Genomic DNA, 16,543 nt, shown 5'->3' on the forward strand with positions numbered 1-16,543 from the left:
ATCTTGAAAATTTCAGGTGCATGCTGGGAAAAATAAAAACATGGATTCTACTGATATGGGCATGAGGCGGGGCCATGGGCAGAGCGGGGAGGTTGCGATAGTTATGAGGGCTGGATCTCGAGGACATTGGGCAATCAACCTGTCAACTTGACGTAGCCACGCCCTAATGCATACCCTGCTTTATCGTCAAATATAAAATCAGGGAGGCCAAAATTTCACAAATGAACATCATACTACATTGAAGAAGGCTTTAAACTAGCGATTGAGACCATAAACACATTTTTAAAACGTTTACTGAGGTTAGAAATCAAGTGAGAAGTTGGTGAATTCTCCATTGACTTGTATTGAGATGGTCGCCCCCTGGTGGCCTTTTGATAGAATGCAGATCTAAGTTACTTCCGCGTTTGCCTCATTTCAAAGGACCAGAACTCCGCGCCTGGTTGCCACTTAGAAGAGACACATTCACAGGTCTCCATAAAGAGCACATCAGCAATTTTTACACACCGATCCTTCCCCAAAACTCACCTCGGTCGGTGTCGTACAGGAAGACAAACTTGTTCCAGTCGTAGTGGTCGAGGAGGGACAGGAGCGCCCCCCGGATGGATGGCCGGAGCTGCAGGGTGAACTGGCTCTCGCCTTCGGTGGGGAAGCTGGGAGTGATGAGGGAGATGTGCAGGGCGCTGCAGAAGGACGTCAACGTGTGGACCGAGCGCTTGTCGTACAGGCCGAAGATGGCGAAGACACCACGGGAGTACTGGGAGCAAACTGGGGAGGAAAAATGAGAAAAAAGAGAGAAATTAATGAACAAGAAAATAAAGCTAGTGGGGAATGAACGTAATTAGTGAAGATAAAGAGGGTCAGGATATCAACAAATCAACAATTTAGCCGATTAATTCACTTCTCATTCTTCATGTGGTTAATCCTAAACAAGTCAGTGAATTTGCTCTTTATGTATTTCCCCCAAAATCATTGAACTAATCTGTTTTCATAAATGTTCAGTCAATATATTATTATTCATTCCTATTATTGTGGTTGAGTGGTTTGAGTAAATCTGGCATCATTAATGTGTTTTTGGCTACTTGGTGGTGCAGCAGAGCAAGTTATAAACACAACACTGACATATTATCACCTTATAAAACTGTTACGCTAAATGTTAGCACGCAATTGCCTATTTACACATCCGGTAGACACATACTGTAGAAACATCAGCATTCATTTGGAGTCTTATTTCTAGCAGTTCAGTATTTACTCCTCCAACAACAGACTGAAGGGAGCAGATTAAGTTTTACTCGACAAAGAACTAAAAAAGACACTAAATCACTCCAAAGAGCTGCAGACTTTACCATTACACAGAGCCAATTGATCCACTGTTCATAGAAAAAAAAAACAATTATAGCAGAAACATTTATATAATATTTTAGTTTTCTTTTCAAAATGTTCTCTCCTGTTTGAACAAAAGTGATCTTATTATTCTAAAAATCAAGCAACCGCAGACTCCACAGCCTCACAACAAGGATGCTGCCAGGCTGTGAGTCGGTTTACTTCACTTTTATTAAACACATTTCTCCCATGATGATTTCATTGTGTTTCACAGAACAACAACAACAACAACAACAACACACACACATACACACACACAATGAGGACTCATCTCCAGAGAAACACATTATTTAAATGATACTGATCTTGGCACAACGCCAGAAAAAAGTCTTCCCGACACACACAGGAAGTGATGGGGTTTTATATTTTCAATTTGCTGGGAATGAACAGAAGAACAACCGAGTAGTTAATACAAGCAGTGATAGCCATCATATTTGACTAATGCACCTGAACAGACGGCGGGGGGCGGGGGAGGGGTGGGGGGGCAAAAAAAAAAAAAAGGATTCTCACTGTTCTGTTTTGAATGACAATTGATTTCTGGGAAAAAAGCGTTGCAAAAAAATCACCAAAGCAATAAGCGCTTAGCACCACAACTATAGAACAAAATAACAAACCATTATCTGACTGATTACCACTGTAAATCCTTTCAAGAATACCGCTGACTGCAGTAAACAGAGATCAAAACCAAACGCATCCATTTCTTCTGACGCTTTCATCTCTAAAGCTGTTCTCTTTCCACATTTAAACAGCAACAGCGGTACCTACATTTTCCGAGCAATGCACTGAATCACTCCCCTCGCTGTCATGAAGAGATTTTCTAGAGAACGCATTCCCCCATTAACAAAACACACATCGCATTCAAACTGTTTCATGACATCACAAACAGCATCTATCTTTGCCTATTGTGCTTTATTGGTCAAACTTTGAATTAAATGGAAACTTGTATTTGCATAAAGTTTACACAAGTAACACAAACGCACACATACACACATCCTGTTAAAGGGAGATCTCCTCATTATAGAAGGAATTGGCTGTCTACAAGAACCCATACTATATAATTGCCCACTTTTTTACACACACATACACAGAACAACAACAGAAAGGGAAGATAATGAGCATCCTCTGCCAGTTTCCGGGTACGAGGAGAATCAGAGCGAGCAAGCAAACTGAAGAAGGAGCTCAAGATGTTCCTGTTGTTAGAGGGAAATGGGGGGGGGGGGGGGGGGGGAGTAAACAAGAGGGTTGCTTCACTGACAAAGCCATTGTTTCCATGCAGTGCTGTACTTCACTGTAGTAGAGAGAAAGAAAGGAAGAGAGAGAGAGAGAGAGAGAGAGAGAGTCTACATGTTTTCTGATCTGCCTCCAGCTTCCACCCTCACTGATACAAACAAGACAACAGTCAGAGAGACACAGAGAGAAGAAGCCACGTTTCTACTGTTGTACGAGGAGTTCAGGTACACGCAGCTGCTGCCGGGAAACACAGTGTCAGGAAAACACGACAGTCAAGACTGCACTGTGGTGGGGTTCGTTGTAATATCACAGCTTAAGTTTTGTGTTTCCTCTTGTCGCTACTCATTTAAAGTCAGTCTCAGTGTTGCAGAGACAGATGTTATTATAAATATTTGATCTTTACAGGTTAAAAGAATATTACCTAACCAGAAAATGATGTCTGACTTATTTGAAAGTGAAAAATCTATCATGAAGTCATTTGTGGAGGGATTTTTAACCCTCCTGTTGTCCTCGAGTCAAGGAAGGAAGAAGGAAGGAAGGGAGAGGGGAAGGGATGGAAGGAAGGAAGGAAGGAAGGAAGGAAGGAGGGAAAGAAGGAAGGAAGGGAGGAAGGAAGGAAGGGAGGAAGGAAAGGAGGGAGGAAGAAAGGGAGGAAAGGAAAGCAAAGGAAAGAAGGAAGGAAGGAAGGAAGGAAGGAAGGAAGGAAGGAAAGGAGGGAGGAAGAAAGGGAGGAAAGGAAAGGAAAGCAAAGAGGGAAGGAGGAAGGGGGGAAGGAAGGGAGGGAAGGAGGAAGGAAGGAAGGGAGGAAAGGAAAGGAAAGAAGGAAGGACAGAACTCATTGGATATAAATCAGAAATGCTTCTTTAGCCTCTGAGCTCCTTATTGGACAGGATGGTGTTTGATTGACAGCTGTGTCAGCAAACCTAAACAAGCATGTGCTGCAAAGTAATCATTCAAGTCAGCATTTTGTCACAGAAGAAGAAACAGAACGGCAACATGTAGCATCTTATACTGACTGATGTTGACATGTGCAGGTGTCTTTTAAGCCAAAGTGCAAAGACAAAGAGTCTCTGTGCTTGTAGAAAAGGATGAAGTATATCTAGCTGTCACCAATGTTTTATGCAAATATTTTAAAAGGGTACATAGACAAGATGCTTCTTACAGTATCTCTACTTCCTCCTCATGATGACATCAGATTGTTCACACATACTGACAAATGGTCATCAGCTGGTAGCCTTTGTTGCTACGGTTGTTGCTAAGGGTTGTTTTAATAAGTTGTTAAACTTATCCACTTTCATATTTTAGATTCAGTCTCGAACATTTCGTAGGGATTTATTTGAGGAATTTCCATTCTCCATGACGCAGCTTCTAAAAGGCGACCAATCAGAACAGAGTGTGGTCATCAGGAGGGCGGACTTAAAGAGACAGGCGCTAAAACGGCCTGAACTGAGGTGCTGCATAGAGGGCCAGTATAAGATAAACAAGGTTTTTTTCTAATTATGCAAAGATATTCCAGCAGAGCCCCAGAATATTAATATAACCTGAAAATATGCATGTTATGTCCCCTTAAAAATGATTTGATTGGTTATATGCAAAGCAGAGAGACACCAGCATTGATACTGGTTATTGTACAGATCGGAGGTGCTGTAATTTACATCAAAATCTGTTTAAAAAATACCCAACAAAACAAAACAAAAAACACCCAATTTAATTTAAATTGAATTAAAGGATTAGTTAAATCAGAGCAAAGCTGCATAACAATTCAAAAAAAGAAATTGATGTTATTTGCACACATGACCACACCTGCTCCTATAGGCTCCTGGAAGAGTACAAAGTGATTTACACCTACTGAAGTGTGCATTTGTGTGTGTGTGTGTGTGTGTGTGTGTGTGTGTGTGTGTGTGTGTGTGTGTGTGTGTGTGTGTGTGTGTGCGTGCATGTGTGTCCATATTGAAGGATGAAGGCCCTCAGGAGAAGTAGATTCGTGGTAGAGAGAGTGTCCACTCAACCACGAAAGAAGTCCAGAGGTTGGAAAATCCACACAGCCCACTGATGTCCCCTCGAGGGATGGGACGACATCAGCACACATACACACACACACACACTTCCAATGAATTTATATATGTCAACCCACACTCCATGTGAACGTGCTGTGCTGCTATTATGTGGGAGAAAAGAAAAGAAAAGAAAAAAAGAAAAACCTCACTATCTGAATAACAGCACACACATCAGTATGCATGTATGGAAACCTGCTGGTCTGAGATCAAAACCTGACAGTCTTGCTCAAACTTTGTCTCCCCCTGCTGTGTTTGTTTCTAATTACTGCCTGTTTTCATACCATTAGAGCTCAACTTGTGCATATTTTAGACTGGAACTGATGATACGAGAAAACAACAAAAACACAAATACGACTTGGTAAATTCACATCTTTACGTCATATGTTCATTGAGTGTCAGGATTAATCTGATTGTGTTGATCTATAACAATAAAGCTGATTATCATAATATGGGTAGACATTTATCTCAAACACACTTATGGAGGGCAAAGGACATAAGAACAAGACATTAGAAATTCGGTTTAACCCTCCTGTCGTCCTCCCGTCCTCCCGGGTCAAATTGACCCCATCTTTTTTGACTGTTCCTTCTTTCCTCTCTCCTTCTTTAATTTTTCCTTCGTTCTTCCCCATCTGCCCTCTTTCTTTGCTCACTCCTCCTTCCTTCATTCATTCCTCCTTTCCTTCCACCCTTCCTTCTCTCCTTACTTCCTTCCTCTTTTCCTCATCCCTCCTTACTCCTTTCCTTCCTTCCTTTCCTTCCTTCCTTCCTTCCTTCCTCATTCCTTCCTTCCTTCCTTCCTCCCGTTCTCCCTTCCTCTTTTCCTCCATCCCACCTTACTCCTTTCTTTCCTTCCTTCCTTCCTTCCTTCCTCATTTCCTCCTTTCCTTCCTTCCTTCTTCCCTCTCTTCCTCCTGTCCTTCCTTGACCTGAGGACAATAGGAGGGTTAAATCAGATTAAAACTGTTTTCTATCTCAGACTGTAGAGAGATATTCTTTTAATTCATAACCTATTTATAAGTCCAGACAGAATTATAATCTACTTTGGCTTTTAGTTTCTTTCTTTCTTCTCTCTTCACCTAGGTTTCTTTACATTGGGTAATAATTCGGCTAACTCTGACTGGTGTTTGGACAGCAGTGTGTCTTAGAGGAGGGGCAATTGGGACTCTTTTCTGGGCTCTTGGGTTTGGAGGCTGGATTTAAAGTGATTAAAAAAATGTAAGTGCCCTCTGTTGAATGTTAATTATCAGTGGCTGTCTGCCTTTCTGCTCTACATGCATTTGTTGTTGTTTTTCTGTGTGTGTGTGTGTGTGTGTGTGTGTGTGTGTGTGTGTGTGTGTGTGTGTGTGAAATTTATCTGAGTCTGTTGGATGTTTGTCTCAAAGGTTATAGCTACAATGACCGAGTGGATCCCTAAACTTTACCACCATGCAGCAGAAATGGGAAGAAACTATTAAATATTTTAAGCCAGATTTTAATTGGAATTTTTCCTCCCTTCCTTCCTTCCTTTCGTCTGTCCTTCCTTCCTTCCTCCCTACCTTCTTTCCTTCTTCCCTCCTTCCTTACTTCCGTCTGTCCTTCCTTCTCCCTTCCTTCTTTCCTTCCTTCCTCCTTTCCTTCCTTCTTCCTCCCTTCCGTCCTCCCTTCCTCCTTTACTTCCTCCCTTCCTTCCTTGACTCGAGGACAACAGGAGGGTTAAAAAAATATGTCAGTGCACATTGCTTACAGTTACTTCTCTACTCTGTCTACTCTGTTTAGTAGGAGACAGTAGAACGAGGTCATCCGCATAAAACTGAGACTTCACCTTTCTATCTATGAGGGAAGAAGCCAGCAGCAGTGCATTGATCCACCTGAACAGCAAGTTAATTCATTTACACAATAAATAAAGTCAGACTTGAATAGCAACCCTGACAGAAACCTCTCCCCTGTGCAAAGAATCAAGTTTGTCTCCAATCTTAACAGCATACATTGATTCAACCAGCTCATACATTTTTACCACAGTGTATAAGTCTGTATAGATATGTAGAACCCTTAATGCCAAATAGAGTCTGGAAATCAATAAAAACAAGTGAATATCTTACCATTTTTTTGTTTGGTGTTAATTAGTGTGTGAAGGTTATATATCTATATAGACGGTCAGCTGTTTGGTATTTTGGAAGGAAGCCAATTTGATTCTTACTAAAAAATGGAGCAGTTTGTAAAGGAAAGCCAGTATTCTTTCATCCAGAATACGACACCATCATTCACAACCGCTGACACAGATGCCACAGTAGTTACTCGCCTCTGATTTGTACTCTGATGAATGGGAGAAATAAGCCCTTTGCACCAGATGTCAGGAAAGCATCCTGACTGTAATACGATATTGAACAACTTCAACCCTGCACCTCTGCAACCTCTGCAGTGCTGAATTTCATTTTTTAAAGCTCTCCTTAGCTCTAGGGGATTGTATCTACGTGGTCAATTTTTTCCCTCAGTAATTGGGAAATCAAAGAGGTTTTAGTTGTTACTTTAATTGTTTCTTTTAATGTTTGATTTGTTTTTTTTCTTTTATAATTCATTGATCTGAAATAATGAGATTTATTGGTGTGTTTTTGTGCAGATTTTAAAACTCTATTTTTATTATTCCACTTATCCCTGAAGTAATTTTGATTTAATTTTATTCTCAATACTTTCAAGTTTCATGGGGATATAATTTGTTTTTTTTTGTTTTTTTTTCTTAATCATCCATTTCTATTAGCTTAAAATTTAATTGTACCTTATGCCTTGTTTGGTGGATGATGTTTTTCATTCTCAGGTCTTTTTCTGATAATCTTGATCAAACCATTTATTAACGTTTTATCGTTTAACAGGCTTCCTTTTATTTCATTAGTTCAGCTTTAATAGCTGCCTTATGAAATATATTGACATCATCCATGGCCTTGTTAATCTCTGGTAGGGACATATTGATTTTGGTCATATATTGATATTTCATTCATCACATCAGGTGAGTTCAAGGCCGAGATGAACTCATGTCAACTGACCGAGGGCCCATCTAGAGGATTTAATTCATAGACCTCTGTCACTCATTCATTTGATCATAATATGTGTTTACTTCTTGTTCCTTAAGTTTGGCGTTTGGGATTCACTGTAGAGAATTATGGTTGGGGCTCAAATCTACAAAGAATGGATGGTGACTGATAATAACACCATGCACCTGCAATCTGCTCCATTTAAAGTCCTCTCCACAGAAGATGTGCTAATAATATGGTTGCGCAAACATGCCTATAACATTCTGCAGCTGAGTGCAATTTGCTATTGTTTTGCATCCAGTGTTTCACAGATTGGTCCTTTATGAAATTGCAGAAAGCACATACAAACTACAGTTTTTAATGTGACTCACGCCGGTCTGAAACGTGTCTGATTAATGACCGAAATCTCACAATAATATTATCCAGGTGTCACTGAATGTATCAGTGTTGATGTTGTGATGTTTGTTGTCCTGCACAGCTGGATGTGTGTCACAGCTGGCTGCAGCCTCACACAGCAGCTGAAACGATAAGTGCACCTCCAAACTGAGAAAGAGGCTGTGCTGCACATTTAAGCACACAGCACAGAAGCTCTAACTTCATTAACACCGGCTCGGTCAGGATCTGATGGTAATTAATGGTCTGTGTTCTGCTGCACATCTACACGGGGCAGCTGTTGCATACACAGATTCAGGTTTATATGGTGGGATTGTTTGTTATAAAGTACCTCAGTTAACTCCAACTCTCTGAAGAGTGACTGTGTGGTCTATCTATATGTCCATCTGTCATTTCTGATCATTTGTGCAAGAATTACCTGTGAATGCCTTGTTTCTCTAGAGTTGCAGGGAAGTTATGATAGTGATAAAGTGCTGAAAGATGGAGGCGGTATTTAGCTCAGTGGGTAGAGCCCCCCGCCCATTTGTTGAGGCTACAGTCCTCACTGCAGTCGACCCCTGTTCAAATCCTATCCTGCGTGTCATTGCCCCCCTCTCTGCCTCCCATTTCCTGTCTCTCTCTACTAACCTGTACAATAAAGGCAAAAAGCCCCAAAAATATACTTTAAAAAAAAAAGTGCTGAAAGACAGTAATAAGAAGTGCTGTCCTTGTAAACAACAGTACAAGTGAAAAGTTTGTTCAATTGAATGAGAAAGTGTGTCCAAACTTTTGACTGAAACCACATACAACAACATGCAGTTAAAGCAGCTACATAAACAGTCTCATAGTTGGTATTTTCTGGCACATAAGACATGGTGCTTTTTTTATATCTATAGTTATAGCTTAGTGGGATAGACTCGGGAAAAAATATATGTTTTGAAATCCTGAAGCACATGTTGGACTGGCTGCTTTTCAGAAGTGGCACCTCTGATGCTGAAATATCCCATAAAGTTCTTCACTATGTATGTTCAGTCCAACTCTGACATAACAAAGGATTCCTTCAAAGTCACATTTCCACACATTCAGGAGCTGCCAATGAGACTATTCTGCCCAAAGAAGCTCTGGCAGAGTGGATGGTACAGTCACTACACGAGGAGCCAAAAAAAACAGAGCGACAGCACTTGCCAAATGGCGAACGATGAGAGTTATCGTTTTTATTAAAATAGATTGCCTCAGCATTGAGAGAAAAAAAAGGGAAGAATCTATCAAAACCACATATAGCGAACAGCTTGCTGCGTGTCGGCTCGCCAGTGAGGTTGTTCGGGATTTTTCCCCCCGGATGACACACATGAGGATCACTTCTGGATTTCCATTCAGTCAGTCAGTCACTGCACTCACTGTTCAGACTCTTTTTTAACCCAAAGGAAGAAATAATTCATTGTCTGCATGCAGGAAGCTTGTCTATCAAGCTTCTGCAGTTTCTTCTTATTTAACAAAAGATGAATGTCAATACTATCAAATGAATACTTAGGAATTAGGAAATGTAAGAAAAATGATGATTGAATGGGGATATGTGGAAAATATCATGTGTAGCTGTCTGGATCTCTCTTATATTCTCTTTTACAACCCGTGTCACTAAATCATTTATTAACTATTTACTTTTATCATCACGTATGGGAACAAATCATTGCCATATAAATTCGAATGATATGATTATATGAGCAAATACCAAGTTGAATACCACATTTTAATATTAATTACTACTGAATACTTAATGCTGAAATTTAAATACCACAGATTTTGTTGACTGAAATATTTGACTTTGAAAACCGTCTTTCTGAATTCATGTCAGGGTCTCAATAGTCCCAACATAAAACTTTATTTTCAAGGAGTTATTTATTTTAGGCTTCAAAAATTCAGACAGAAAATTCACATTTCTAATATTCAAAACAACATGTTATGCTCCAATAAGCTCAAATCTGACCTAAAAACTTGACTCAAAAAACTCTTTTTGACACATTTGGTGAAATCCAGACTCTAAAAAGAAAAGCCATCGACCCCAAAAGGAACCCTAACCTCTCAGAAAAGAAGACAACCTGTTTTTACCTCATAAAAAAAATAATAAAACTTTCAAAAAGATGTAAAATGTCAAAGTAACTTGTACTGTGACATGTGTCATATGTGTTTTGAGACAACAGGGCAGGATTGCTTCAGTGCAAAGATACAACAGAGGCCAATAGTAGCAATCCATCAGAGTCAAACTGTATCAAACACAGTTTGCTCTGTATGACCTAGTGGTGATGTGACAGCAGTAGTACTGACAACGAGTGGGCGTCCACTAGTCACACAGGCCGGCCTCCTGGACTGGTCCATTTAGTCCCACACCAGCAGTGACCCTGAAACAGCATCCGTTGGCCTCACACTCCACTGCACAAACAGGTCAGAGCACACACACACACACACACACACACTCACTGCAGCTCAGTCTGATCAATGGGCCAGACTTTTTTCGTGTGACACACTAACAGAGCGACGCATCAGAAGCTCTCCTGTCGTTTTACATAACGCCGCTCTGCTCTGAAATCACACTCACATCATCACTTCTGGCAAAAAAGAAATGTCATGTGATGTGAGTGAACCTGTCTGAGGTGCATTTCTGTCTGGATCTGGATCATCTGAAACCTGACAAGGCGTCAACCTGAGCTGAGCAATGCTGAGGTTACACCGAGGTAAGATAAGCTTTTACAATCTGATCGTATTGACCAGCAGGACTTTGGGGCGGCTAAACTGCTTTGTCATCAGTGCTCTGTGTAAATCAGTGGGCGGTTGGATGTGGTCTAGTGCCAGTGACACACTTTTCCCCTCAGTAACCCAGGTATCAGGGCCCCACCCACAGCACACAGCACACAGGGCGGTTTGATGATGACTGCCCCCGACCTCTACCTCGTCAATATATATCGATCTCAACTGCACAGAACAAACCTCCATTATTAACCACTTGTTTTAGAGCAACACCATCCGACGCCTGCTGCCGGGGGGGAGGGGGGGGGGGTCCATCCACTGAATTTTGAGTTATGGCAAATTCCTTGCACCTCAAATCATCTGTCGGCAAAACATCCACACTGGTTTAAATATATTAAATTTGATGAATAGGAGTCCTGAATATGTTTATCCTGCTTTATTTACAGCTTTGTTTACTGTAAATCTTATCAACCTTTCAAATTAATCAACCTTTCAAAACCTCTGTGCTCTAAATCATTTGTTTTCTCTTTCTCACATCATTAAAATGATCATTTTAGAGCAAATAATACCTATACATACCTATTTTCTTTCTTTTTCAATGATAAAATCTAATTGATAACATTGTACAATACCTTGCTACTGCTAATGCCTAAAGCTCCCATTGCATGAATGAAAAACTGTATGTACTTATGATAATGTAAAGTATTTGATGAAGTCATTTGTATACAGTAGATGGTTTTAAATATGGTGTAAAAGCAGTCTACAGTAAAAACCAAGCACTGATTCGTTCAGTAATAAAAGGGTTAATTAAAGCCTAATGAGCTCAAATCTTTAAAAAATATACAATTTTCTTTCAAACTGAAGGCTTCAAAGCATTTTTGACCCTCCTGTTGTCCTCAGGTCAAGGAAGGACAGGAGGAAGGGAGGAAGGAAGGAAGGAAGGAAGGAAAGAAAGGAGGAAGGAAGGAAGGAAGGAAGCAAGCAAGGAAGGATGGAAAGAAATGAGGAAAGAAGTATGGAAGGAGGGGAAGAACAAAGGGAAAATTAAAGAAAGAAGGAGGAAGGAAAGAAGGAACAGTCAAAAAGAGATGGGGTCAATTTACCCGGGAGGACGACAGGAGGGTTAAAGGACTGAACTTGTGTTGTTATGTCAATTTTTCATTTTTTCTTTTTTTTTTTTGCCAACAAATCCAATAAAAAGACTAAAACTAATACTGTGAAAACGTTTGTACATCCACATACTGTAGGCTCCTTCTGAAGGTTCCCTCTGAAGGTTCCTGGTCTAACATCCGTGCCTCGACAATACAATATCTGTTTCTTTTGTTAGTGTTTTTCCAGAATGAATAAAAATATCTGCCTTTCAGTACAACGCTGTAACTGCTGCTCCACTACTTCACAACAACTGCTGTAAATAAGCATTATAAATATTCTAACTTCTCTCAGACCTTGCTACTCTATAATTGAATTTAGTGTAAACTTGTCTTTTTTTTTTTTTAACCCTGACTGAATGAAATGCACATAAATTACTACAGTATGTGCCTTATCTACCTCGTGTCTGTGCAAATGTCTCTTGAATCTTATATGAAGAAAAAAAAAAGGCTCAGTAATTTCAAACAGCTGTGAACCGTACTGTAGTGAACGTGACTCAAACTGGAGTAAATAGTTCATTTGGTGCTCTAGTGAGGATTTCCGGTGGGATTCAGTCCAAATAAAGAACAGGGCTGTGTTCATAGTAATGAATATGGCTCTGGAAGTCTATAATAACCAATAAGAATGAAATTGAGCTGATATAAAGTTGACAATCCTTAATTCCTTAAAATAGGTTTAAAAAGCATGAAATGTAGGTAATTTTTTTTTAAGAGTTTCACAAAGGAAGATTTTCTTATTACACCAGTTTATTGTGTTTTGGAATATCTCCTGAGTGAGATCTGGTGACTGTAATTACTGTGACGAGCCGTTTATGATTGTATTTTCTATCATCATCAGCTCTTGAAGTGTCTCTGTGTGTGTGTGTGTGTGTATGTGTGTGTGTGTGTGGTGGTTAAAAAGACATCTTCATCAGCTCACATGAAGCAAGTGACATGAGTAGAAGTCTTTTATGAAAGGATGCTAGGAACCACAATGAAGCCCCTTTGTGTCCATAATAGTCTCAACGAGGTAAAAAATCAATACAGGCCTCTTGTCTGAGCTGTCCCAATGAAAAGAACCCATCACTCTTTTACCGACCCGTACACAGCACACACGCTGGGCAGGCGGCCATTTTGAGCAGGATCAGTACAGCAAGCAATTTCCTCTCTGGATTCGACACCTTTATTGACACGGCTACTGTCAGACACAATCAAGTGGCTTCATTTGAGGCTCATGTTTCATTTATTTAACAGCCAAACAGGGGTCTCAGTAGTCAGCCGACCCACAAGAGTAAAACTACCCCATGTTAACACTTCTAATACTGCAAATTATAGTGATCACCTTTAAGTTTTAAAGTTCAGGCAGCACATGGTGATTTAAAAAGGGGGACATATCATGCAAATTTTCTTGGGCTCTACTGGAATATTTTATATAATCTGATTAGAAATATGCAAGTGGACAATGTGAACTTCCCACTGAACAAGCTGAGCAACAAAGACTAGGCAGTAGGGGAGTATTTTACATAAACTACCAGTCAAGAGTTTGGACACGATTCTGGGATCACAAGAGTAAGTATGGACCCACTTTGGCCCAGACTGAAAAAATCCTGACAAGTATTTAATCTACTATCATGACATTTTTGTACACTAATAGTCCCTAGATGATGAATGCTACTGATTTTGGCTCCATCCTCAGGTCAAAATCTCACGTCCAATAAATGCCAGATCAGCTGATCAGCAAATATTACTAAGATGAAACCATGAAGCATCATTGTGTGAGTGTGAATGCTGGATGGTTACATCTTTACAAATCTGGGGCACTGCTTTTGTAAATATAAAAAACTTTGAGCCAATGGCCTTACAAATGTCTGCACAAGATCCTGCTATGGCTGATTTGACCGACACTGCAGCACCATGATACAGCCCCGAGGCCAGCACTGGTTATAAGATAGCACTCAGACACCATGGACCCAAACTAAAGCTGCACAATACACCACAAATTGCTGTTTTAGATAGAAAACACCAGAGTAATCAATAAGAAAATAGTACAAATGTTCAATATCAAATCCAATGTTAATTATCCTTAATTTAAAAATTCAGTTTCTTGGTCTGTTGCATGACTTTCCCCCAAATATCCTTCTTACACCAAGCTAAATAAATAACCAATGCCTCATAAAACATAAGATCCATAAGTGGAACAGTTTAATTGATGGCTAGACACTGAATCAGAGTTTACACCAGCAGGTAACACAGACATGTACGTAAAAACAGCTGCATGAAATATACATATGAGACACACCTCACATCTGCATCATCCCTGCTGCTGTCGGTTGTACACGGCACCTACTGTAACAGCATTCTGCCGCTTCCTTTCATTCCTGTATTTCAGATTGAATAAGGCGTTTGTGCCATGTGCTTGTGTGCATTCAAGTGCACGTTGCATGCATGTACGCATTTGTGCACATGACTTTTCCTTTTGGCATCACACAGATACACACAGAGAAAGAAAAAGAGAGAGAGAGAGACAGAGAGAGACAGAGAGACATGGAGTCCCACTGGACATCATTGCTGCACATTTCCACATAATGCATGAGTGCCAGAGACAGACCACGTCTCGCTGCACACAAACACACACACTCATGTACACACACGTACACACACACACACACACACATACACAAGCACTGTGCAGCATCGTATACTGTCTGCTTTACTTTGTCTCCCACCATGCCCTGGGTTAAAGAGTGATGGTGCAGGGCGGCAGGGGAGATGAAGCTCTGCTTTGCACATCATTTACACACTCCTCCTCCTCCTCCCTCCTCCTCCTCCTCACCATCTCCCCTACCCCTCCCCTACCCCTCCATTTCCCTCCACCCTGCCATAAAATCAGGCAGCCTGAGGTTGAATGCTAAGGGAATTAGAGGTAGTCTTGTGTGTATGTGTGTGAAACCAGGTATGAGCCTTGAAACACTCTTCAAATCATCACGTTATCTGGTGAAAACAACTTTTCTTTTCTGTCCAATCAAGAAGGACAAACCTCTTCAACAATATTCAGATAAAACATAAACCTGAATAAAATAATACCAACAAAAACGAGTAAAGCATCTTTATATGTGTGAGTGTGGGTGTGTGTGTGTATGAAAGCCTCATTACAACCCTGCAACAAATGAATGTAATGAAAACAAACTGAATCATCCTCATCATATCAGGAGCTACTGGCCCATGATATTGGCAAAATGTTAGCATCTATTGGTGACACATAAAATCACACAATCAGATTCTGAACTGGGGCTACACAATTACACTAAGTGCATGCTGCAGCCGGTGGTCTCCTGCTTCTTATGCTGTAGCCCCTGTGGGAAAAAAAGCATATGACAGATGGGTAAAATACAGCTATGACCGTAAGTCAGCCGTACAGCAACCACCAGCATTGATGTTGGCCCCCTTTATATATAGTATAAGCTATACTTTCTATCAAAAGAGGGGGCAAACACAATAGATTTTCAAGTTTAAAAAAAAAAGACATCAAAAAACAACAAATATAACAGCTACTAATGTAGCAGAGATCCTCAGAGGGATCGCCAAGAGGCACAAAATGCTCCAAACTGTGAATATTTTAAGTGCAAGCACCAAGGGATGAGTGAACTAAACTCTTTGTAAATCCTTTACCACTTAGCATCCATAAAACATGAGTTAACCAAGTGGGGGAGGATGAGGGAGGAGGAGAGGGAGAGAAAGAGAGAGATAGATAGAGAGAAAGAGAGAGAGAGAGAGAGAGAGATAGGGAGTAACTGGGAGTAAATGGGCAACTGGCCAGACTTCCTGCTAAGACTTTTCGTGCATTTGCAGATGGAAAAACTGAGGGTGAAAGTGAGGCTGGGGTGTAAAATGCATCACCTATGAAGTTTAGGATGAAATGGACATAAAAAAAATCAGCATAAAAATGACATTTTCCACCTAAGTCGGACATATTTCGTGGACATTTTGAGATGTGACTGTAGGGAAAGCACAAACGTGAATAATAAACTAAACGATGGTTGAATTCCATGTAGCTGTTTGGGGTTCAGCGTGCTGGTCCTTGAGGACATCTTTCTTTATTGTTGTTTCTTTTTTTCTTTTTTTCCTAAATTGCTTTATTCTATTTTAAGCTCATAAGCAGACAGCTCACATAGGAGGGTAAAGACTAGATACATTTTCTGATGTCAAACAACAACAACAATAGAAAATAGTACAGTAAATGAAACTTGTATTTTATGTGCATTATGTATATATAACTATAAATGTGTTGTGACTGAGCTAATGCTTCAGAAACTGGCTTTTTTGGTTTGTCACTGTTTCTAAGGGAGTTGAAGAAGATAAGGACATATGATTATATACTTAATTTATTTACATTGAGTTGGATCCTTTTAATATAACTAAACTAAACTTTTCTACTAAACTGTTTATTCTACATGACTGTCTCTGGCTCTGTTCTGCTAAATGATTCGGGGTCCTGGTGTCGTGCACGCTGGCTCACTGTCACACTGTCATGGTTTACTGGGACATCGTTAATGTTATCAGTGCTGTGACAAGTCATAATGTCTGCTGTGAAAAAGGCCTTTTGTCACACAGGTCCTATACTCTAGTTTCC

At 40.2% G+C, this 16,543-nt stretch overlaps 1 protein-coding gene across 3 annotated transcripts in view; it reads right to left on the reverse strand.

The window, feature by feature from the left end:
* The window catches only part of LOC128371280 (glutamate receptor 4), a 144,005-nt gene that overhangs the window by 75,318 nt on the left and 52,144 nt on the right, over window positions 1-16,543 (reverse strand). For all 3 annotated transcript variants that reach the window (XM_053331559.1, XM_053331558.1, XM_053331560.1), the window contains exon 3: window positions 526-765. In XM_053331559.1, the coding sequence (XP_053187534.1) occupies window positions 526-765 (240 nt within the window). The remainder of the gene's footprint in view (window positions 1-525; window positions 766-16,543) is intronic.

The sequence above is a fragment of the Scomber japonicus genome, chromosome 13, assembly GCF_027409825.1.
Source record: "Scomber japonicus isolate fScoJap1 chromosome 13, fScoJap1.pri, whole genome shotgun sequence".
In the NCBI taxonomy this organism is placed as follows: domain Eukaryota; kingdom Metazoa; phylum Chordata; class Actinopteri; order Scombriformes; family Scombridae; genus Scomber; species Scomber japonicus.